This window comes from Terrapene carolina, unplaced genomic scaffold (assembly GCF_002925995.2).
Source record: "Terrapene carolina triunguis isolate 2854851 unplaced genomic scaffold, T_m_triunguis-2.0 Scaffold233, whole genome shotgun sequence".
In the NCBI taxonomy this organism is placed as follows: domain Eukaryota; kingdom Metazoa; phylum Chordata; order Testudines; family Emydidae; genus Terrapene; species Terrapene triunguis.
The window spans coordinates 6,933,652-6,956,869 of NW_020664584.1; the positions used below are offsets into that span (position 1 = coordinate 6,933,652).

Consider the following 23,218-nt stretch of genomic DNA (forward strand, 5'->3'; position numbering starts at 1 on the left):
AGCCACGTGCCGAACGTTGCCGACCCCTGCGTTAGGCGCTGAGAGGGACGGGGAGGTGCTGATTGGCGGGGCCTGCTGGTGGGCAGGAGGTGCTGGAGGGAAGGAGGGAGAGGTCTGGTAGGGGGGCTCCTCCTCACCTCACCTCCCCCCGCCCGCCTGCCTGCCTGCCACTCGCCTCCCTGTTCGCCTCTTTACCATGCTCGCCCGCACCACCTCACTTCCCTGCCCTCCTCCTCACGATTTTATCAAAGCGTGGGGCGCCCTGAAGCATGGGGCCTGGGGCGATCGCCTCGATTCATGGTACCCAAGGGACGGCTCTGACTCTGGAAGGCAAATGGAGCTGCATATGAAAATGGAACTCCCCAAATTATGATTTTTAGGAGGAAAAAGACTTAACTGACAGAGTTAAATCACAAGAATTCACCAACAAACTCCTGAGGAGAAGTTCCAAGGGGTGGGGGGGGGGACCAGGCAGGCCACTACCCACAAAAACAGAAGGAAAAGCAAATACCTTAGCTTCATTCTGGCTGAGGGCCTCTATGCCACGAAAAGCCATCATGCCTGCTAACGAGGCCTGTCCTTTCTCTACCCTGCTCCTGGCTACCACTGAGGTGTAGGTGTCCAGCAATGTCCAACATTTAAGACTTGACATTTACAAGCAAGGAACCTCTAGCCAAGCAGCAAGTCCATCAATGTTAATCAGCTGGGATGAGAAAACCACTGGCTAATCTTTTCAACCACGGACGAGCTGCCTGAGACGCCTCTCCTTCGGCATTCTCGCACTTGCTTTTTTCACTCTAGGTGGCGAGTGTGTGTGCACACGCATGTGCGAGAGCATGTGTGCAATGACTGCACAGAATTTATCTGAGAATGACACCTCTTGAATAGTTCCCTAAATATCTAAACGAGCCCTAGGTTAAACAACCTTACTGGCTGAAAGAATACATCCCTATGTATTTTATGGATTAGGAGTTGTATATTGAAACCATGCTATTTTTATCTACATTCTTGTTTGCTAGTTGAAATGAACAAGTTTTGACAGTCTAAAATTTACTGAATGCTTTATGTTGTGGGGCAGAGCTTAATTCCTAATCACTTGTAATTTGGGCAGGCTACCTTAATTGGCAACAGAGCTGTAGTCTCAACATTAACTTTAACCTGTGAGTGGTTTGAGCCATTGCTTAATTGGCTTGCTGCATCAGTTATGAAAGTAAAAAAATTCCTTGAGCCTTAAGTGAAAGATAAATACCCTCGAACTGTTAGCAGTATAGGGGCTATCATACGCAGCTGCACATTTCTGATTCCTTCCAGAGGAGAGCCAAAGGTTCACTAGCCTGTTTATTGTTAATATCCTAATAGCTAACATCCTCTCCCATGCGTTTTTCATTAAAAAAAATCCTTTGTAAGGGCCTGATCTTGAGAGATGCTGAGCACATACCCCGGACTAAGTGGCAGCAGCTCAGCTTGTCTCAGGATATGGCTCTAATTTTGGATGTGAATTTTATACCTCGCTGAAAACCTTTGGGCACATCAGTGCAGGCACAGAACTAAGTTTACACACGCTAATTGGCTGTTGGCAGAGATAGGCCAAGGAGGAGCTATTCCAATCTGGATTAGGGTTAGGCTATGGTTCACAGTTGGCGATTATATCAGAGTTAGGGTTTAGTTTAGGATCTGAGGTAGGGCTGTCGATTAATAGCAGTAAACGCATGCGATTAACTCAAAAAAATTAATCACGATTAATCACGCTGTTAAACAATAGAATACCAATTTAAATGTATTCAATATTTTTGGATGTTTTTCTACATTTTCAAATATATTGATTTCTATTACAACACAGAATACAAAGTATACAGTGCTTACTTTATATTATTTTTTATTTCAAATATTTGCACTGTAAAAATGATAAACAAAAGAAATAGTATTTTTCAGTTCACTCATACAAATACTGTAGTGCAATCTCTTTATCATGAAAATGTAACTTACAAATGTAAGATTTTTTTTGTTACATAACTGCCCTCAAAAGCAAAACAATGTAAAACTTCAGACCCTACAAGTCCACTTAGTCCTACTTCTTGTTCAGCCAATTGCTAAGACAAACAAGTTTGTTTACATTTACGGGAGATACTGCTGACTGCTTCTTATTTACAATGTCACCTGAAAGTGAAAGAGGCGTTTGCATGGCACTTTTGTAGCCGGCATTGGAAGTTACGTGCCAGATATGCCAAACATTTGTGTGCCCATTCATGCTTCAGCCACCATTTCAGAGGACATGCTTCCATGCTGATGGTGCTCGTTAAAAAAATAATGCATTAATTAAACTTGGGACTGAACTCCTTGGGGGAGAATTGTATGTCTCCTGTTCTGTTTTACCCACATTCTGCCATATATTTCATGTTACCCAGCACACATACGTTTTAAGAACACTTTCACAGCAGATTTGAAAAAACACAAAGACGGTACCAATGTGAGAGTTCTAAAGATAGCTACAGCATTCAACCCAAGGTTTAAGAATCTGAAGTGCCTTCCAAAATCTGAAAGGGACAAGGTGTGGAGCATGCTTTCAGAAGTCTTAAAAGAACAACACTCCGATGCGGAAAATACAGAACCTGAACCACCAAAAAAGAAAATTAACCTTCTGCTGGTGGCATCTGACTCAGATGATGAAAATGAACATGCGTTGGTCTGCACTGCTTTGGCTCATTATCAAGCAGAACCTCTCATTAGCATGGACGCATGTCTTCTGGAATAGTGGTTGAAGCATGAAGGGACATATGAATCTTTAGCGCATCTGGCACATAAATATCTTGCAACGCCCGCTACAATACTGCCATGCAAATGCCTGTTCTCACTTTCAGGTGACATTGTAAACAAAAAGCGGGCAGCATTATCTCCTGCAAATTGTAACCAAACTTGTTTGTCTGAGCGATTGGCTGAGCAAGGAATAGGACTAAGTGGACTTGTAGGCTCTAAAGTTTTACATTGTTTTATTTTTGAACGCAGTTTTTTTTTGATACATAATTCTATATTTGTAAGTTCAACTTACATGATAAAGATATTGCACTACAGTACTTGTATTAGATGAATTGAAAAATACTATTTCTTTTGGTTTTTACAGTGCAAATACTTGTAATCAAAAATAAATATAAAGTGAGCACTGTACACTTTGTATTCTGTGTTGTAATTGAAATCAATCTATTTGAAAATGTAGAAAACATCCAAAAATATTTAAATAAATGGTGTTCTATTATTATCTAACAGCGTGATTAATCACAATTAATTTTTTTAATCGTACAATTAATCGTGATTAATTTTTTAATTGCTTGACAGCCCTAACTTGATGGCTTCAGAACTTCCACCTCTGGGAGAAAAAGTCCTGCAAGATTTTGGCCAACTCAGAACTTTTTTTGTATCTGTCCAGAAGCCAACATGATTATGGCTGATTCAAATCCGAGTATTTGAATGTGATCCCATCCCACAAAACTCTGAGGGGTTCTGGTCCAAGATCCTATTTTTGGTCAGTGGCTAGCTGTGAGAAGCACTTGCTAATTTTGGAGGCACCTTAATGGAGCCACTGAACATTTGGGTTACAGCAGCCAGGATTTGGGGGTCGTTTGTGTGAGGAGAGGTATGAGATTTCTGGGCTGGGATAAGGGATTGGCTAAAATCCTATTCTTGTTGTTAAAATAAATATCATTTACGTTTTACCACAGGCTGTAAGAACAGCTGAAACATGCTTCTGATGCAGGGGTTATTCAAACACAGGTTCCTGTTAAAGCATTTAGCCATGAGTAGTGATATCTCTATACCTTTCCTTATCATGGATTTTTTGACAGATTTCCATGAAATTCTCTCCACTGCTATATTGTGCCAATTAGACCCCTGGATTAGACTGACTGCCCTTCCTTTTGTCCTACCCGCTTTTTATCCAATGAGTTGGTCATGTGGCTCTGGAAGTCTCTCCTACTCTTTCTTAAGTTTCCAGCGCTTCTTGGTTTCATTTTGGGACACATACCTTTATGGCACCATTCAGCTCCTTTTTTTAAAAAGAGGTTTTTTTTAAACCGTTTTAATTAATTTACCCTTTAGGAATCATTAAAAATAAGTGAATAAATATAGATTTCATGCCTTTCTAATTTTTAGAGGAAAATATGCATTTTTTTCCAGTTAGTTTCTAACCCTGGCCTTTTGTGGAAATATACATGGAAGCATATTAAAATGTAAATTAAAGCTATAATACCTATCAAAAGGAGCATGCATGTACATTTCTTTATCAAACTGGTGTAAAATTTAACATCTAATAAAGGAAAGAAATATACACTAAACATTATTGAGAAGATTTTGTTCATCTATTTTTTTGAATGCTATGCAATTCACTTAGACAAAGCTTTACTAAAATTAACAATCCTCTTATACAGCTTAAGCCAATTGATGCTAATTTACAATTAATATAAAAAATGATGAAGACATACATTGCTTTTATAAATGGAATAAAGGAAATTGGAATAAAGGTTAGGCATATAACTCCGTTAGGGTGTGTCCAGGCCCGCCAACAGCAATTCCGGGCCTCAGGGCAGAACAATCAATGGGCCTGCTGGGTGTGCTCTTCTGGCACCGCTAGGGCTTTCACATGTTCGCCGCTGCCAATACCACCCTGTCAGGGCCGGCTCTAGGCACCAGCAAAACAAGCTGGTGCTTGGGGCGGCACATTTTTAGGGGCGCCATGGCCGGCGCCAGAATGCCGCCCCTAAAAATGTGCCCCGGCTGCCCTAGCTCACCTCCGCTGCTGCCGCCGCTCGCGCACCGCTACTCGCCCTCCCTCCCAGGCTCTCAAGCCTGGGAGGGAGGGGGAGATCCCGAGCGGCCGCGGCGCGCGAAACAGCTGTTTCGCGCACCGCTGCTCCCCCTCCCTCCCAGGCTTGAGAGCCTGGGAGGGAGGGGGAGACTCCGAGTGGCCACGGCGCGGGCACCGCTTCTCCCCCTCCCTCCCTCCCTCCTAGGCTTGAGAGCCTGGGGGGAGGAGGCAGGGCTGGGGATTTGGGGAAGGGGCGGAGTTGAGGCGGGGCCGGGGGTGGGGTAATTAAAAAACAGGGGGGGGGGCGCGGCCAAAATTGTTTTTGCTTTGGGCGGCAAAAATCCTAGAGCCGGCCCTGCACCCCGTGCATGCCTAGGAGCCCTGCGGCCCACCTGGGCGATTTAAAAGGGCCCAGGGGCACCCGAGCCCTTTTAAATCGCCTGGGCCCCTGGGCAATTGCCCCCTTTGTCGTCGTCATCCCCTCTCCTCCCCTGTTGTCGGGCCTGGGTGTGTCTACCAGTTTTTAAAGACAAATGCTAAAGGAATTGTGTAGAAAAAGGAAGTTTGATTCCTGGTCCAGAAATGAAATAAATAAATAAGGTTAACTGTTAAATTTACATAGGTTTTGTAAAAATTTTGATAAAGAAATCTACATGCATGCTTCTTCAGATGGTGTTTTAACAATACCAGTATTATACAGTAATATGCTGCAATGTATAATTCCATAAAATGGGGTTAGAAAACCCTTCAGATTGGCTCAGGAAAACATGATTTAGTTTAAGATTCATATGATTCCACAAAAGGTCATGTGGTTGGTAACGACCTTCTGATTGGCTCAACCAATCAGCGTTCGTTAAAAGCTCCCAGAACCAGGCTTTCTGCCTTTTGACTTGTGATGATTGGTCTGGTAAGCTGCTTTTTTCTTTTCTCTGCCTTTTTTCTTTTATATATATATATTTTTTTAAGCTTTCTTGGACATCTCGAAAAGGGGGCTGCAGAACAACTGCGCACCACACACAGGTAATTAACTGTAAGTTTACATTTTCTCTCTCTGTTAATATTTTGTAGATTTTGTGCCATGATTTAATTTCTCTAGACTTGTGCTAACTGCACAATGTTTTTCTCTAAAAACGCTGAAAAGTTATGAAATAATATATTAACACTTCTCCTTTATTCTGTGTTAAGTCTTTTTGCATTTATTTAATTTACTTAGAATTGTACCAGTTGTTTTGTACAATTACTGAATTGACTTTATTTAGTACTGGCAGGAGCCCTGGAAATCTATCAAAAACATACAGTGAGGAAAAGTATAGAGTTATTACTTCTGCCATAATAAGCTTAGCGTTAAGAGAATAGTCACGCACCTTGGATTCTTTCTTCTTCTCTGCCTCTTTCCTGCTTACTTTCCGGGATGTTTTGGTTAATTCTTCAAAGAGAAAATAAAAGATAGCATGGAGTTAAGTGTGTATTTACTGTGAAGCATATGTGATTGTTTAATTTAGATATAGAACACTGTTTTTGTGCTGATGTCTTTACTGATAAGAAATAAAGTAGCTTCACTAACTTATCTTCTCGGAGCACAGTGTTTGTAAACTCAGGAAGCCCTTCTGTAGGAGCCATCCTTATATAAAAATAATGAGTCTGAGGCCATGTCTATACTACAAACTGTGATCGACGCAAGTTATATCAGCATACGGTGCTAGACAGTATATCGCTTGTGTGCATGCATATCTGGCCGGTTATGTCAGCGCAGCATGTACTCACCAAGTGTGTTTGTCAATGAATAATGTGGTGCACCATGGCTATGTATCCCAGTGTGCAACTCGCCATCGTTTGGTGCACTGTCTTTTGGGAAATTTTTGCAGTGCATGGTGGGAGAGAAACTAGGCATAAAAGGGTGATTGAGAGCTAGGGGTCAAGTCCCCATCATGCACTTTCTCCATCCCATAATGCCATCCATAGCCCATAATTTTTGCACCTTTTTTAAAAGTCCCACAAACCTGCATGACATTTTTGCTGGCAACCATTTCTGACTGAAGCTTGGATCCTGCACAGCTCTGCACTATTGTCATGAGCACTGCAAACACAGGGTGAATGAGCCCCCAGTACGTGCAGAGCCGCAAGAAGAGAACCACAGCGATGGGGAACATAACTGGGGAACATGATCATTTTGCGGAGGACAGATTGCTGTTCCAGGTTGTCAGTGGTGGTCATGGAGCAGCTGCAGGTGGTAGAGTGCCATGCCTGGGCCTGCGAAATGAGAACTGCCTGGTGGGATCGCATTGTAATGCAAGTTTGTGATGATGAGCAGTGACTGCAAGAATTTTTGGATGAGAAGGGCCACATTCCTGGATCTGTGTGTCAAGCTCGCCCCAGCCCTTCAGCACAAGGTCACCAGGATGAGAGCTACTCTGACCGCAGAGAATGGAATGGCAACACTGGATTGCTACTGGTCAGAAGGAAATCATTTTGGAGTTTGAAAATCCACAGTGGGGTCTGTTGTCATGCATGTCTGCAGGCCATTAAGCATCTCCTGCTACGCGGGATTGTGACTCTCAGTAATGTGCAGGACACAGAGCATGGATTTGCAGCAATGGGGTTCCCAAACAGCAGCAGTGTGATAGATGGCTTGCATGCACATCCCTATTTTGGCCTCAATCCACCTTGCCTGTCAACAGAAAGTTTGACTTTTCTATGGTTATGCAACCATTGTTGGATCACTGGGAAGCTTCCCCGATATCAGTGTGAGCTGGTCACGGAAGGTGCATGTCACTTGCATTTTTAAGAACATGGGACTGTTCAGAACAGTGCAAGCCGGGACATTCCTTCCAGACTGGCGGATTACCATTGGTGATGTTGAAATGCCCGTAGTGATTCTGGGCAGATGTAGCCTATCCCTTGCTCCCCAAGCTCATGAAGTCATACAGGGGCCAGCTCGACAGCACCGAGGAAACATTCAATGACAGTTGAATGTGCTTTCAGTAGCTTGAAGGGCCGCTGGTGGTGTTTACTGACAAGATTGGATCTCAGTGAGAAAATATCCCAATGGCTATAGCTGCCTGTTGTATCTTGCATAATATCTGTGAGGCAAAGGGGGAAAAGTTGCCTCCGGTGTGGAAGGCAGAGGTGGGGTGGCTGTCTGCTGACTTTGAACAGCCAGACACAAGGTCCATTAGAAGAGCTCAGTGTGAAGTTATGTGGCTTAGGGAAGAGCATTTTAAGAGTCAATCAACAGTAATGTGGTGTGGTGGATTGTATTCTACCTGGCTCTGAAGTCTGGGGGCCTCTCAGGAATTGTGTGATGCTTGGTGTACATTGATGAATATAACACTGTCTGTTAATGCAGCTATTAGTGTTGTGATACTTGCTGAACATTCATAATTATTACACTGTATGTCACTGGCCCTATGAGTTCTCTTGCCCTGTACAATAACTAATAGTTGCTTTCAGTACTGTTAGGCATTGTGCAGCATATGGGGTGTAGTAATGATGATGAATTAATTTCCAAAAAATAGAATTTTATCGAGTACCAAAAGCAATGCAAAAATATATGCAATTTAAAAGAAAATGTAATAAAAACTTCTCAAATAAAGTATTTATTTATTAATAAATAAGAACAGAACTTAACAAGGGAAAGAACATTCATGTCAATTTCAGTCCATTTATGCTATAGGCACAGCAACCATGGCTCTCACAGGCCATGTATGCCGGGCTGGCTCCAGGCACCAGCTTACCAAGCAGGTGCTTGGGGCGGCTACTTCGGAGAGGGGCGGCACGTCCAGCTGTTCGGCGGCAATTTGGCGGATGGTCCCTCACTCCTGCTCGGAGCGAAGGACCTCCCGCCGAATTGCTGCCGCAGATCGCGATCAGGGTTTTTTTTTTTTGTTTGTTTGGCTGCTTGGGGCGGCCAAAACCCTGGACCCGGCCCTGCATGTATGTGAAATTGTGATTGTCCTTATTGTTGCCCAGAGTGCAGTAGTAGGGGTACAGATGCAGCCATGAAGAATATTAGGGGGTGTAGGGAGATGCTATGGCAGAATTATTGGTTGACTGCAAAGGGAGGGGAGCCTGTGCTTACAGATCTTGCGGGTCAACAAAAGTCTGTAACATCTGTGTTTGCTGCTGGAGAAGCCCCATTATGTCCTGGTGCATCTCCTTCTCCTTTTCCTGCTGGGACTCCTGGGCCTTTCTCCTCTTTGCTCTTTCCTTCTCCATAGTGTCTGAAATATTCATCCTCCAGGCCCTCTGTTCATGGTCTGATGCAGCATTGGCTTGCAGGATCTCTGAGAACATATCTTGCCTGGGTCCTCTTCTTACTCCTCTGTATCATGGTCAGGCATTCCATGGGTGGGGAGGGGGGAATCCCTTGAGGCCACAATGGCAGCAGCTGCCAATAAAACACACAGAGGTATCATTGTGTTTATAGTCACAACAGAAAGCGAAAGTTACGTTTCAGAACTCCCATCTCTTGCTCCCCTAAAGTTTTAAACAAGACTTGCTTATTGACCCTTCAGCCTTGGAGCACAGCTGCACAGCCCAGCCATGGTATGTATGGCCCAGTAGGGCCATGGGGGGAATGAGGAAGGAATTGTTTGCCTGCATGAAATCTCAGTTTCTGTGGGTACAAGTGCAGGGCACTGGCACTGAGCACTGGCACCATTTCCCACAGGCAGTGTTGATTTTAGCTAGTATCTCTCTCCTGAGGGTAACATAGGCACAGAGAACACAGCTGCTGCTGGTGTCCCACCTGGGCCCATATGCCACTAGCCTGTGTTCTGCAATGGTGCCTGCTGAAGTCACCATGGACTGGTGTGGGAAAGTGTCCTACTGCCAAGGAAGAAATAAAGCTTCCCTCTTAGAAGCCTTCATGAGAGGATTGCAGAGTATCTCCTTGAAAGTTTCATTGAGGTCTCTTAGGAGGATTCAAGGGACATCCCTATGTACACAAACAAATTGCTCCACATCCCCCTCTCACCCCCCGGACTACTCCTACAGGGGAATGAAAAGCAGATATCAACTCTACTTCTGTCTGTTTTACCGCTACCTCTTCTAGTACAAGTAAATTAATGAAAAGTTGATACCTGTGTCCTGGTAAGCTGGAGTCAGGTGACATCTGTACATTTAAACATTGTAGCAGAAAATGCATTCACACATTTCCCCGAGATTCCTGCCCCTTCATTGGGCTTGCCCGTGCTTGGCTGCCAGGACTGGCTACTCTGAGGTGGAGCCTCGAACAGGTCCTGGCTTGTCGCATAGCCGGATCCTCCGTCACATGTCCACCACCCTCCTCTTCCTCCTCATTTTCCACAGCAGGGATCTGTGTCTTGGGCTCCTTGGAGGAATCCACAGTGCTCTGTGGGGTGGTGGCGGTGTCTCCATCAGGTGTGACATGCAGCTTGTTGTAAAAGCAGTTTTGGTTGGCTAGCTCCCAGTACCAAAAGGAAGGGGAAGGAGGAGGGAAGGGAAATCAGGACCCTGAGACTGACAGTCCCCAGGAACAATGGGGAGAGGCCAATGCTCCAGGTCAGCCTGATTGATAGGGTGGGCAGGCTAATCAGGGAGTCAAGAGGCCAAGGAGGGTCCCGTCCTCCATGTGAGCTGGAATTGTCTGGGTCAGACAGAGTGGGGCCAAGGTAAGGAGAAAGCAGGGGCCCAAGCTGAGCTGGGGAGCAGAGGCTAGAGCTGTGCCAGATCCAGAAGCAGGGGCGGTGAGTTATATGGGCCCGTGGTGCCCATGCTCCAGGAATATTCAGGACCCGGGAGCCCAGCTCCACCATTGTTTGGGACCGGGTCTCCCCCCAGCCACTGCCTGGGGCTAAGGCAGCTTCCTGCCCAACCTCGCTCCACGCCACTCCCAGAAGCGAGTGGCATGTCCCTGCGGCCCTGGTGGTGTGTGTCTCTGTGCGCTGCTCCCGGCCCGACTCCGCAGCTCCCATTGGCCAGGAACTGTGGCCAGTGGGAGCTGTGGGGGTGGTGCCTGGGGGCAGCGGCACGCGGAGACCCCCCAGCACCTCCCACCTAGGAGCCGCTGCCATAGAAGTGTGCAGGTCGCTTTTGGTAGCATTACCATATTTTAAAAAAACAAAAAGAGGACACTCCACGGGGCCCCAGCCCCGCCCCAACTCCGCCCCTTCCCCTAAATGCTCCGCCCCCTGCTCCTCCCCCTCCCCTGCTTCCTGTGAATCAAATGTTCGCGGGAAGCCTGAAACAGGCAGGCAGCAGGTAAGCTGGGGCTGGGGCTGGCGCTGGGGCAGTGGGGCGCGAGCAGGCACGGCCCAGTCCGGCCCCTCCGGCTGAGCGGATCTGGCCCCGGTGTGCCCGGCTCGGCTTGGGCCCTGGGGCACCGGCCCCGGTTCCGGCCGAGCAGTTCCAGCCCGCCCCGGCCCCGGCGACTCCAGCTCGGCTCGGGCCCTGGAGCACCGGCCCCGGCCGAGCGGCTCCGGCCTGGCCCTGGCCGAGTGGCGCTGGCCGAGCACCGCCGGCCCCAGTGGCTCCGGCTCCGACCCCAGCGGCTCCAGCCCGGATCCAAGCCCCACGACCCCTCCCTATTTTCCCGGACATGCCCGGCTTTTTGGAATTTCCTCCCGGACGGGGATTTGAGGACCAAAAAGCCGGACATGTCCGGGAAAATCCGGACGTATGGTAACCCTACTTTTGGGAGCTGCCCGAGGTAAGCACCGCACCCCCCCTCAGCCCCTCCTGCACCCCAACCCGCAGCCCAGAGCCCGTACCCCGCACCCAAACTCCCTCCCAGAGCCCGCACCCCTTACCCCCTCGCACACCCCAACTCCCTGCCCCAGCCCAGAGCCCACACCCCAAACCCCCTCCTGCACCCAAACTCCCTCCCAGAGCTTGCACCCTGCACCCCCTCCTGAACTCCAACCCCCCCGCCCCAGCCCAGAGCCCGCACCCAATCTCCCTCCCAGAGCCCGCACTCCAAACCCCCTCCTGCACACAATCTTCCTCCCAGAGCCCACACCCCCTCCTGCACCCCAACCCCCTGCCCCAGCCCAGAGCCCACACCCAGCACCCAAACCCCCTCCCACACCCAAACTCCCTCCCAGAGCCTTAGGCAGGTGGGGCGGGGGGGAGGCGAGACTTGGAGCCATTCTGGACACCACCAAAAATTATACAAACCTCCCGCTTCTGTCCAGAGGGGCCAGAAAAGCAGCCCAGGGAGCAGGTCAGAGCTGGGAGAAGAGTCACAGAAGCAGCCCACAGAGCAGACCTGTGCTGGGAGCAGAGCTGCAGCAACCAGAGCCAGAGGGGCCAGAGACGTAACCCAGCGAGCTGGAGGTAGAGCAGCAGCAGCAGCCGTGCTGAGGCAGAGTGCAGCTGGAGCAGTCCGGAGCCGGGTGCGGTGAGCAGCTGGGGAGAGGGAGGGGGACCTGGGCAGCGGGCCCAGCACAGGGAGATGCCTGCAGCCAAGAGGCTTTGCAGGGCAGACTTGGAAGGAGATCGTAACCCAGATGGGGCGGAGGCGACACTGGGAAGAAGGGTCCTGCCACCTAGAGCCTGAGGGCGTGTGGCCACCGCCAGAGCAAGTGTCTGACCCGCAGCATCCCTGCAGCACAGCCAGGGCCTGAGAAGGAGGCCTGGGACATGTGAGGAACAGACTGAACTTCACTTACATTCCAGAGATGCTGGTTGTGATGCCCCAGTGCCAGAGAGCGGGGTGATGGGTTTTCCTTTAACCTTTCCTGTTTTTTCCTTATTTTTTTAAATTGATTGCTGTTTAATAAATTGTATTTGCTTTGAACTGTATGTAATGATCAGTGGGTCAATCATCCAGTGCAGAGAGAGCACCCCAGAGTGGGGACACCCTAGCCCCTGCCCTAAGTGACCATGACAAGGTTGGGGGTTGAGCCCCCCAGGAATCCTGGGCACGCCTTGTTGGGGTTACCAAGACTCTGCCACACAGGAGAGTGGAAGAGGAGCCCTTAAGGTCAGGCAGGCCTATGGGTAAAGGAAGTGGGAGTGAGGACTCAGATCCTTTCAGTAGCCCACTTCACTGGGGTAGTGTATAAGCCAGGAAAGTTCCCCAGAATAGCGGGACCATTCCCCCGCTTGCACATGCAACATTAATTTGGCCCCCTTCTGCATATGCATTGTGATAGTTGTTAATTATGTGCTCACACACTAATTTCACCCCGGCCATGTTCCTTATTCAGTGCCCAGAACTGACCTGCCCTGGGAATGAATGAGAGCTCTGTAGTGAAGGAAACTGTTGTCTGCAGGACTCCTGTATCGTTTTGTTTTTCTGAAGTGGGAAGGCATGTAGTGAGTGAGGCAGACAACTGCAGACAGAAAGGATGGTCTTGTGGTTCAGGCTGTCAAATGCTGCCCCTGAGAACTGGATTCTATCCCTGCCTCTTTGTCATGTGGGCAAGTCTTTTAACTCAACCTTTTACCAGATGGCCACTAATTGTGAGTTCCTCATTTTCTACATGCCCGTCTTGAGACGGCCAGGGCCAGATTTGCAGCAGGGCTGAGTACTCCCAACTGGAGTTGTGCTTTGAACGTAAAGAAGTACTATCAAAATGCTTGGCACTCTGAAATTCAAGCTAAGTGTCTCAAGCTGGGCACCAAAATTAGTGGGCACTGCTGACAATTTTGTCTTCAATCGCTCTGTGCCTCAATTTCCCATCCGAGGCATAATAATACCATCTTACCTCACAGGGGTGCTTTGAAGATAATTTCATCGATGTCCATGAAGCACTCAGATACTATGGTAAGAACAGCACAGATACACCAGGAGGAAATTAATCATTTTGTATTCAGGTCGGGATTGGATTGTGTGCATTAAATAAGCTGTGAGCCCACACACTGAATGGGGATGATAAAAAAATATATTGAATAAATACTCATTCACTGAATGAGGCCAGGGGCCTGTGGAAAAAATAGCATGTGATCATGTAAGTAAACACTGTAATGTGCCCAAGGAGAGTGGGGGCATATTAAGGTTGCACAGGCAATCTTATGTCTGGCATTTTCTAATTTATGAGTGCCTGGCTTTGCAACCTCAATGTTCTTATAATGTACGAATGTTAAATGTTGCCTAATACACATTTGCTGCCTTCAGCCATTTCAACCTCTTAAGCTGGATCTCTTGCTGATACTAACTTCTGCTCTGGTTATCTCTTCTGTAATTCATGCTCCCATAGCTTCTCTTCAGGGAATACACAAAGGGAAGTTTGTTTGGGAGTTGACAGGTTCATAAACTACTCCATGCATGATTAACAGGCCTTCTGAGCTCCTTTTGAAAATGAGAGCCACCTAGTGGATACAAGCCTGAATGACAGACAAAGCTAACAGGTCTAAAGTCACCCCATGCTTCAGAAGTGATACTATAAACTGCCATTGCACAGGGAGGAAGGTGAAACTGTTTAAGCATTACAATGAATGATTATTAATTATTACATCTATCGCTGTAGTGCCCAAAGACCCCAATCAAGATTGTGGCTTTGTACAAATACAAAGGTTAATTAAAGTGGTTATATTTTCAAAATAAAATACTGGGTGTTTTTACAACATCATATTTTAGGGTTATAAAATATTTCTACAACAGGCAAAAGTGCATGATTTTGCTTTAAATATGTGCTGGTCTTGATACTGCCTGTTCTGATTTAACAGCAAATATGACAAATGTGGACATATTTGTCTGAGTGGAGGATTTTTTCCAGTGTCTGAATAAGTTTATCATGAAACACTGAACAAGTGCCATTAACATTTATTCTGAGAAAACGAACAGTTCTGATACCGTATATGCCTGTTTGACTTTTCTTTTCACTTGAATCAGTGTTCAGCTGGAATGACTATTCCTCATATGCTCAGAGCAAATTCCATTCAGTGATGTAGGGTGTCTGGAACTTACATCTTGCAATAAGAAGAAAATAATCATGAATGTTTTGGCTGATGAAATGAAAATCTGGGACATGTCAGGCACCCTGAAAAATTCATCAAATGAAAAAATATGACGGTCCTAGTAAAGTCAGGATGTATACTGTGTCTGAGAGGTAACCCTTGCATTGAAAATATAGGTGATCAAGAATGTCATCCACATATTCCAAAATCTGCATGCAAATGGTGGTCATTTGTGAGCACATTGATTCAATTTGTGTGCAGTCCCAGTAATTGCACATGCAAATAAGATGAGTAATTGCACATTCAATCAGCACTAACCAAGTCCAACCCTGCTTAGCTTGAGAGATGTGATTTGATACCCAAAGTAGAATCGCTGCAGGCCATTTATGAAAACCCGATATTGCTTGTTGATGGGGACCATACATAATCAAATCTATTTTGTAATTTTCCTACTGTAATTGAATTGGGATTTGAGAACAATAGGCCAGTTAAAATATTTTTCTTAACCCAGTATTGCCATGGAATAATTTTAAACAATTTGCCTTGATGTTTCAACAACCTCCTATTGTGACGTCACCTGCTATCATTGAATTTAAGTGCCTGGGGAATGTTCCATTTTTTCTGTGTGTTTTTAAATGTAAGGTGATATGAGCTCAGAGCTAAGGACTGAAGAGTTGTGCTGTATAGAGGGGAGAGCATAAATAATAGGTAACAAATTTGTACCATTCAGCTCCCTGTGAATCCAACCAGAAGTTACACGGCTTGTATCAGGAAAGTGGGACTGAGTTAATGAAGGCAGAAGCTTCATCATAAACATTGAAATTGGGTATTAGAACCAGCTGATGATTGAGAGAAATTTCCCCAAATAACAGACAATAACCTAAGCTCTCCCCAGAGAAAAACATGCAACAGTGTATTTCTCAGTTGGACTGATGACGTTGGTATTCCAACTGGGAGGGTGACTAGAACCCCAAATACAGGAACAATACATATATGTAGCCACCTTGCACTGGCATCTCATCACATCTCACAACCTAATACAGCTATGTAGCTGACTATCCTGCAAAGTGAGAGAAGCAGGTGGAGCAACTATTCATGATCACTTGATTACCTGCCCTTCAGATTACTTTACAATTGATATTTTGTATGTAAATACTGTGATATGGAAAGGGGCCAGTTTGAGAACCTTGGGAATGCTGCATTCTATTTGACTAGTGACTTATAAATAATACTAATAATTAATATCAGCTTATGCATCTTTGGTACCTTTCATTGGGCAGCTCAAACATTTCATAGGTGCTGCAGGCTGATGAAACTCTCTGGCGCCCTCTGCCGTTGCTTACACATATCACAGGCAACAGCTTGATCACACACTTCTTTGCTTAAATAGGCTAGGAGGTAACTCAGGTGGGCCCCTTGCCCCCACTCTAGCCTGATCCTCCCAGATAGGCCCCTTTCCTTTGCTCTCTAGCCAGCCCCCTTCTCCCCCCCAGCTAGCACCCTTGTCACCCCCACTCCAGCCATTCTCCTCCTTGCTCCCCCACTTTAGGATCCCCCAACTGGGTCTTTTGATTCCAATTCCAGCTAGCCTCCCTGCTCAGCCAGGCCTCCATTTGTGCATAAAAAGTTGGGATAACACTGAACTCAGACCACATGAGCAATGAAATGTGCAGCCGTCTAAGTATCATCTTTAGGGTTCACAACATACCTCCTGAGGCAGGCATTATTAGTTCCATTTTCCAGACAGGGAAGTGGTGAGGTAACTTGCTCATGGTCACAGAGGGAGTCAGTGGCAGAGCCAGAACAGAACCCTGAGCTCCAGACTCCCAGCCCTTTGCTGTGTCAATCAGAACATGCTTGCTCCTCTGTATAGCACAGCAGCAACAGGATGAGCCCCCCAGATCCTTCCCTGCCAATGTGCCTCAATCCTGACTTGAGAGGACCCAATTCTCCACTGCCCAGCACCCTCTGTAGTAATTTACACTGGTGTAAAGTGAGTGAGTGACAAGTGCTATTAAACAATAATGAGCATGATTCACACCCCGTTTGCACTCACTTTGGTTTTATGTATCAGGGGGTAGCCGTGTTAGTCTGTATCTACAAAAACAACAAGGAGTCTGGTGGCACCTTAAAGACTAACAGATTTATTTGGGCATAAGCTTTCGTGGGTAAAAACCTCACTTCTTCAGATGCATAGAGTGAAAGTTACAGATGCAGGCATTATATACTGACACATGGAGAGCAGGGAGTTACTTCGCAAGTGGAGAACCAGTGTTGACAGGGCCAATTCAATCAGGGTGGATGTAGTCCACTCCCAATAATAGATGAGTGGACTACATCCAGATGAGGAGGTGTCAATTCCAGGAGAGGAAAAGCTGCTTCTGTAATGAGCCAGCCACTCCCAGTCCCTATTCAAGCCCAGATTAATGGTGTTAAATTTGCAAATGAATTTTAGTTCTGCTGTTTCTCTTTGAAGTCTGTTTCTGAAGTTTTTTTGTTCAATGATAGTGACTTTTAAATCTGTAATAGAATGACCAGGGAGATTGAAGTGTTCACTTACTGGCTTATGTATGTTACCATTCCTGATGTCCGATTTGTGTCCATTTATTCTTTTGCGGAGGGACTGTCCGGTTTGGCCAATGTACATGGCAGAAGGGCATTGCTGGCACATGATGGCATATATAACATTAGTGGATGTGCAGGTGAATGAGCCCTTGATGGTGTGGCTGATGTGGTTGGGTCCTCTGATGGTGTCACCAGAGTAGATATGGGGACAGAGTAGGCAACGAGAAACTATATACCACACCACAGAAACACCAACCCAGGAACCAATCCCTGTAGCAAACCTCGTTGCCCTTGCCTCCAGGCACCGCCCCCCGCAGCTCCCATTGGCCAGGAATGGGGAACTGCGGCCAATGGGAGCTTCGGGGGAGGTACCTGGAGGCGTGGCAAGGGCAGCGCACGCGGAGCCCTCTGTCCCCCCGCCCCCAGGGGCCGCAGCGCTTCCTGGAGCGGCGCAGGGCCAGGGACAGGATAGGCATACAGGGAGCCTGCCCTGGCCCCAGTGTGCGCTGCTGCCACCCCGGAGCCGCTTCAGGTAAGCGGCGCCAGGCCGGAGCCTGAACCCCTCCTGCACCCTGCCCCCCAACTCCCTGCCCTAAGTCCCCTGCCTGCACCTTGCACCCCTCCTGCACTCCAACTCCCTGCCCTGAGCCCCCTGCTGCACCCCGCACCCCTCCTGCACATCAACCCCCTTCCCTGAGCCCCCTCATACACTCCACACCCCTCCTCTGCCCCAATCCCTTGCCCTGAGCCCCTTCCTGCACACCGCACCCCCTCCCACACTCCCTCCCGCACCCCAACCCCCGCCCCAGCCCTGCATACAATTTCCCCACTCAGATGTGGTCCTCGGCCCAAAAAGTTTGCCCACCCCTTTTGTAGTCAGATGTCAATATGCACCCTCTTAATTTATAACCACACTGTTTTCTGCAAAGCGCTTCAGCTTGCCACCAAATAGCATTTTACTAACCTACTATAGAGATGGGTGGGAGATCTGGGAGTTTCATTTTGTTGCTGGTTGCCAGATTGGTGTCTCTGTTCTCCTCAAAGATCATGTGTGAATAGGCAGTTGAAAGCAAAATGGAGCAGAGAAATAAAGCAAGGAAGAGGTTCTTATCTTCCATCCTGGGGAGAAAAGAAATTGTGCTTCCATGAACACCAAAATCAGTCACAAATTATAGAGGGTGCGAGGGAAGAGTGGGGAAAAGAGCTTAGAAATGATTTACTGTGGAGTGATACAGGTTCACAGACAAAATAGCCTTCAATTTCACAGTATTGCTGTGTTTAATACCTTCATGGAGTAAAATGTTTGGAAGCGTTAAGTTAAATCATACTATATGTTCTGCAATGAGTTTGCAATCACATAACTGCTGCTGAATTAGGCACATGTCAGAATACAAACAAAATTTCATGCTCTAACTGTGGTGAAAGTCTTGGGGTTGCAAAAGATTTTCTAGTGAAACACAGTAAATTCCCAGAAGAATCTCAGACTTGGAAAACATGCTTATTGTTTGCATTTTAGAGTGGATCGCTTCATATATTTGTTGCATTTTGTTGCTAGTAGAGGAAGACCTAGGATAGTGTTACTGAAATATTGGGTCCAACTAGCTGAGAGCCAATAACAGCCAGACAGGGATAAGGAGGAGTTGCTTTATTCTGCAGAAGAAAGGAGAGCTTTGCACCTTAGTACAAAAACTTTGTTTTACATACATTTTACAGATTTTTTATACACATTTAGACCAAGGTCCTTGCAGTGTTAACACTTGATTGGTGGTGGTTAGACCCGTGCTTTTGCTATCTGGTTAGTGAAAACCGGCTTGGGACCAGCTTCAACTACCTTAAGGCTTTGAAGGGAAAACAGTTGAAAAGTTTAGGCTACTGTGTTTTTAAGGTGTCTGCTTTTCCTTAATGGCCGCTGGCTGACATAACGAATGCTCGGGCTTACTAGTAACTTTTACAGTCCACCCTTCGGGCCTGACAAATTTAAAAATTGTCAGGCTCGTTACGCAATTTGCGATTAAGCTGGAGGGACAGATACTGGGTTTTTTTATGGACAGCAGAGCTTTTGATTATAGCATTACACAGGCATTTGGCACATTGTATTATTATTTAAATAACACACAGGAAGAAAAGAAAGAACAAGATTTATTTAACAATTGTTTGAAAGAGCCCCGTAAACCATGACCCAAGGTCTGGAAGGAGGTTTTTAAAACTAAAGGTGTGATCAAGAGATACAGCATGGAAAACAACAGCAGCATTTTTAATAGCTTGTAAATTCTGCTTAATTAAGCCAGAATGATTAACATAGAAACAACATTTTTTTTTGATGCGAGCACAAGCCCCCCCTAATTGATTCATATGCTTGGAAGGAGCATTGAGAATGTTTGCGCTTCCACCCAGAAAGTTTTTAAGTATGTTTTTATGGCCACAGATTAGATGGTACTCCTGATGTGTCTGTAAGGGCAGTGGGCCAAGCCTGATGCTTTAGATTATTTTGAATGGCCGTTAGCTGGTTATTCAGGAAATCCTGAATTTCTGAACATGCTAGATTTTACTGCAATGCCTTCCCAGACTCAGTGATATTTAATACCATTTTTGTCAGCAACTTTTGGGTTATAGAACTAAGGGCGGAGATAACATGTAACTTACCAATTTTAGCCTGTACCTGGGTTAGCTGTGCCCTAATTTTTTATTATGTTTTGGTTTTTAAAAATATTTTAAACTTTTGCTGCACTATTGGCCCCATCCCAAAGGGATTCGGTTAAGTCTTTTTTTTTTCTTTTTAGAGGAAATAACCCAAGCCCTTTGTTGTGCTAATTTAATGGCAGTCCCCTGTGAGCAATTTGTGTATGTAGAGGTGATTTGGAAACTGGATAAGGGTAATGAAAATTTAACAGTTTTTAGTGTAGTGTTAATTACAGTTTATTGATATTTTAATACATTTTTTTGGTGTAGTACTATACCATATTTTTAAGCATGGGTTTTACAAGTTTTTTTTTGCCAGTGTATAATTTTTTGTTTTTTTACCAGGGTTAGTTTTTAATGTTTTTTGTAGGCAGGAATCCCTGGACTTTGGTGGTTCCAATGGAGCAAGTGTTTTTTTGAAACAGTTATGGTTTAGCATTATACAGGGGAGAGGTTACTAGCACATTACCCTGTAATGGTTTTGCTTTTTTTAGAAAAATTTAAAGCAACAGTAGGTCTGTCAGTGGACAAGGGAGAGGTTACTAGCACTTTACCTTGTATTTTTTTTTTTTTTTTGCTGTCCAGAAGGCACAGCAGAGCTAGAAGGAGAAATAGGCTTATTAGTTGGAGAGCCCTCCCGAGGTGGATGGGTCTTTTTACAATGAGAAGCATGGGTTTAGGTAGGCAGTTTTTTTGTTTGTTTGTTTAAATTGGACCCTTACCCTCCCCTTGGGAGGTTCACTTTCATGATGAGACACTATGCCAGATTCCAGGATGGAGTGAATTTTTAAACCAAAATTAGAAGATTATAATGGAAACATTTACACACTCTTAATTACTGCCGAATGGCAGAAAATGCAACACTGTGATGATGAACTGGGGGAACTTGTTCCAGCCGAGTGAAAGGGGTATTGGGAATTTGTAATTTTTTTGCCTGATTTTAATGATCAATGGGAAGCATGTGGGGCTGATCTGTAATAATTTATGAATACTGTATAGCACCTGGTTATTGGGATAGTTACTGCATGGCTTTATTGGAATGTTTACTGTATGCATCTGTTGGTTTAATTTAATAGCAGTGCAGTTAGGGCAGCGCAATGGTGCCAGTTAAGCAACTTCCCAGTAAACATGTCTGTTAGCTGGGAAGACAGTTTTGCAGGCACCAGCAAAGTTACATGATTTCCTTTTCTGTGGCTGGGTGCCAAAAGATCAATAGGACACTAAACAGTTAAAAAGTGACTCTATAAAGTAAGGCTGTTTGATGAAGCTGATGAAGCAAAAACTGCCTGGGCCACTACTACTGGGTAGTAGGCCTTAAGCCTGGTCCCCACTAACCCCCCACTTCGGACTAAGGTACGCAAATTTAGCTACGTTAATAACGTAGCTGAATTTGAAGTACCTTAGTCCGAACTTACCGCGGGTCCAGACGCTGCAGGAAGGCTCCCCCGTCGATGCCGCGTACTCCTCTCGCTGAGCTGGAGTACCGGCGTCGACGGCAAGCACTTCCGGGATCGATCCCAGAACATCGATTGCCTGCCGCCAGACCCTCCGGTAAGTGTAGACGTACCCTTAGAGTAAGACAGACATATAGAGAGACCTTCTGTTTTAAAATTCTCTCCCCCTTAGCTTATGCTTTGTTCATTCTGTTATATTAAACAATACTGTGTTCTGAGAAAGATGTCTGGTCAGCTGTTTTACCCACTGATCACAAGCTTCTGAAGGCAAGTTGATAAATACAAAGTAATGCACATTGGAAAACATAATCCCAACGATACATACAAAATGAGGGGGCTAAATTAGCTGTTACCACTCAAGAAAGAGATCTTGAAATCATTGTGGATAGTTCTCTGAAAACATCTGCTCAATGTGCGGCAGCAATAAAAAAAAGCTAACGGAATATTAGTAACCATTAGGAAAGGGATTGACAATAAGACAGTAAATATTGTAATGCCACTATATAAAGCCATGGTATACCTACACCTTGAATACTGCGTGCAATTCTGGTTGCCCCATCTCAAACAAGATCCATTAGAATTGGAAAAGGTACAGAGAAGGGCAACAAAAATGATTTGGGTTATGGAACAGCTTCCATATGAGAAGAGTTTAAAAAGACGGGGACTGTTCAGCTTGAACAAGAGGCGACTAAAGGGGGATATGATAGAGGTCTATAAAATCATGAGTAGTGTGAATAAGGATGTGTTATTTATCCCTTCACATAACACAAGAACCAGGGCCCAGGTTTAAAATCAATGAAAGGAAGTACTTCATACAACACACAGTGAACCCGTTGAACTCATTGGCAGGGGATGTTGTGAAGTATAACTGGATTCAAAAGTATAACTGGGTTCAAAACAGAATTAGATTTAGATAAGTTCAATGGCTATTAGCCACGATGGTCAGGGATGCAACTCCATGCTCTGGGTGTCCCTAAACCTCTGAGTGCCAGGTGCTGGGACTGGACGATGGGATGAATCACTCAATAATTGCCTTGTTCTGTTCATTCTCTCTGAAGCATGCAGCATTGGCCACTGTTGGAAGACAGGACACTGGGTTAGATAGACCATTGGTCTCACCCAATATGGCTGTTCTTATGTTCTTATGTAATGAACCCAGTCAGACTTCCTACATAATCTTAATAGATGCATAGTGTACTGTAGCCCAGAGCCTAATCTAAGAATGGGAGAACCATGGGATTCCATCCCAGGGGAAGTGAAGGCCCAAGACCTAACATCTAAGTGCATTCAATGAGACCAGAAGAAGGGACAGAGGAACAGCTAGTTGTATATCTCTGCCAGTCAGACTAAACAGTTTTCCACTTAATGCAAATTAATTTCTCTTCTTTCAACTTGTCTTTTATCTTTGGGGTAAAATGCAGAAGAGGGAAAGAGGAACCGAAGTGGTTGCACGGTCTGCATTAGTGCATGAAAGAGATTGCAAACAGGCCCAGATATACAGGGCCGGCTCTAGGCACCAGCAAAACAAGCTGGTGCTTGGGGCGGCACATTTTTAGGGGCGGCATGGCCAGCGCCAGAATGCCGCCCCTAAAAATGTGCCCCGGCCGCCCTAGCTCACCTCCGCTGCTGCCGCCGCTCGCACACTGCTACTCGCCCTCCCTCCCGGGCTCTCAAGCCCGGGAGGGAGGGGGAGAAGCGGCGCCCGCGCCGCGGCCACTCGGAGTCTCCCCCTCCCTCCCAGGCTCTCAAACCTGGGAGGGAGGGGGAGATCCCGAGCGGCCGCGGTGCGCAAAACAGCCGTTTCGCGCGCCGCTGCCACTCGGAGTCTCCCCCTCCCTCCCAGGCTCTCAAACCTGGGAGG

The 23,218-nt window shown here is 46.1% G+C and overlaps 1 protein-coding gene across 3 annotated transcripts in view; it reads right to left on the reverse strand.

The window, feature by feature from the left end:
• The window catches only part of ASIP (agouti signaling protein), a 51,959-nt gene that overhangs the window by 2,292 nt on the left and 26,449 nt on the right, over nucleotides 1-23,218 (reverse strand). For all 3 annotated transcript variants that reach the window (XM_026656836.1, XM_026656837.1, XM_026656835.1), the window contains exons 2-3: nucleotides 18,189-18,343; nucleotides 6,160-6,221 (exon numbers count right to left, since the gene is read on the reverse strand). In XM_026656836.1, the coding sequence (XP_026512621.1) occupies nucleotides 6,160-6,221; nucleotides 18,189-18,342 (216 nt within the window). In that variant the 5' untranslated portion in view covers nucleotide 18,343. The remainder of the gene's footprint in view (nucleotides 1-6,159; nucleotides 6,222-18,188; nucleotides 18,344-23,218) is intronic.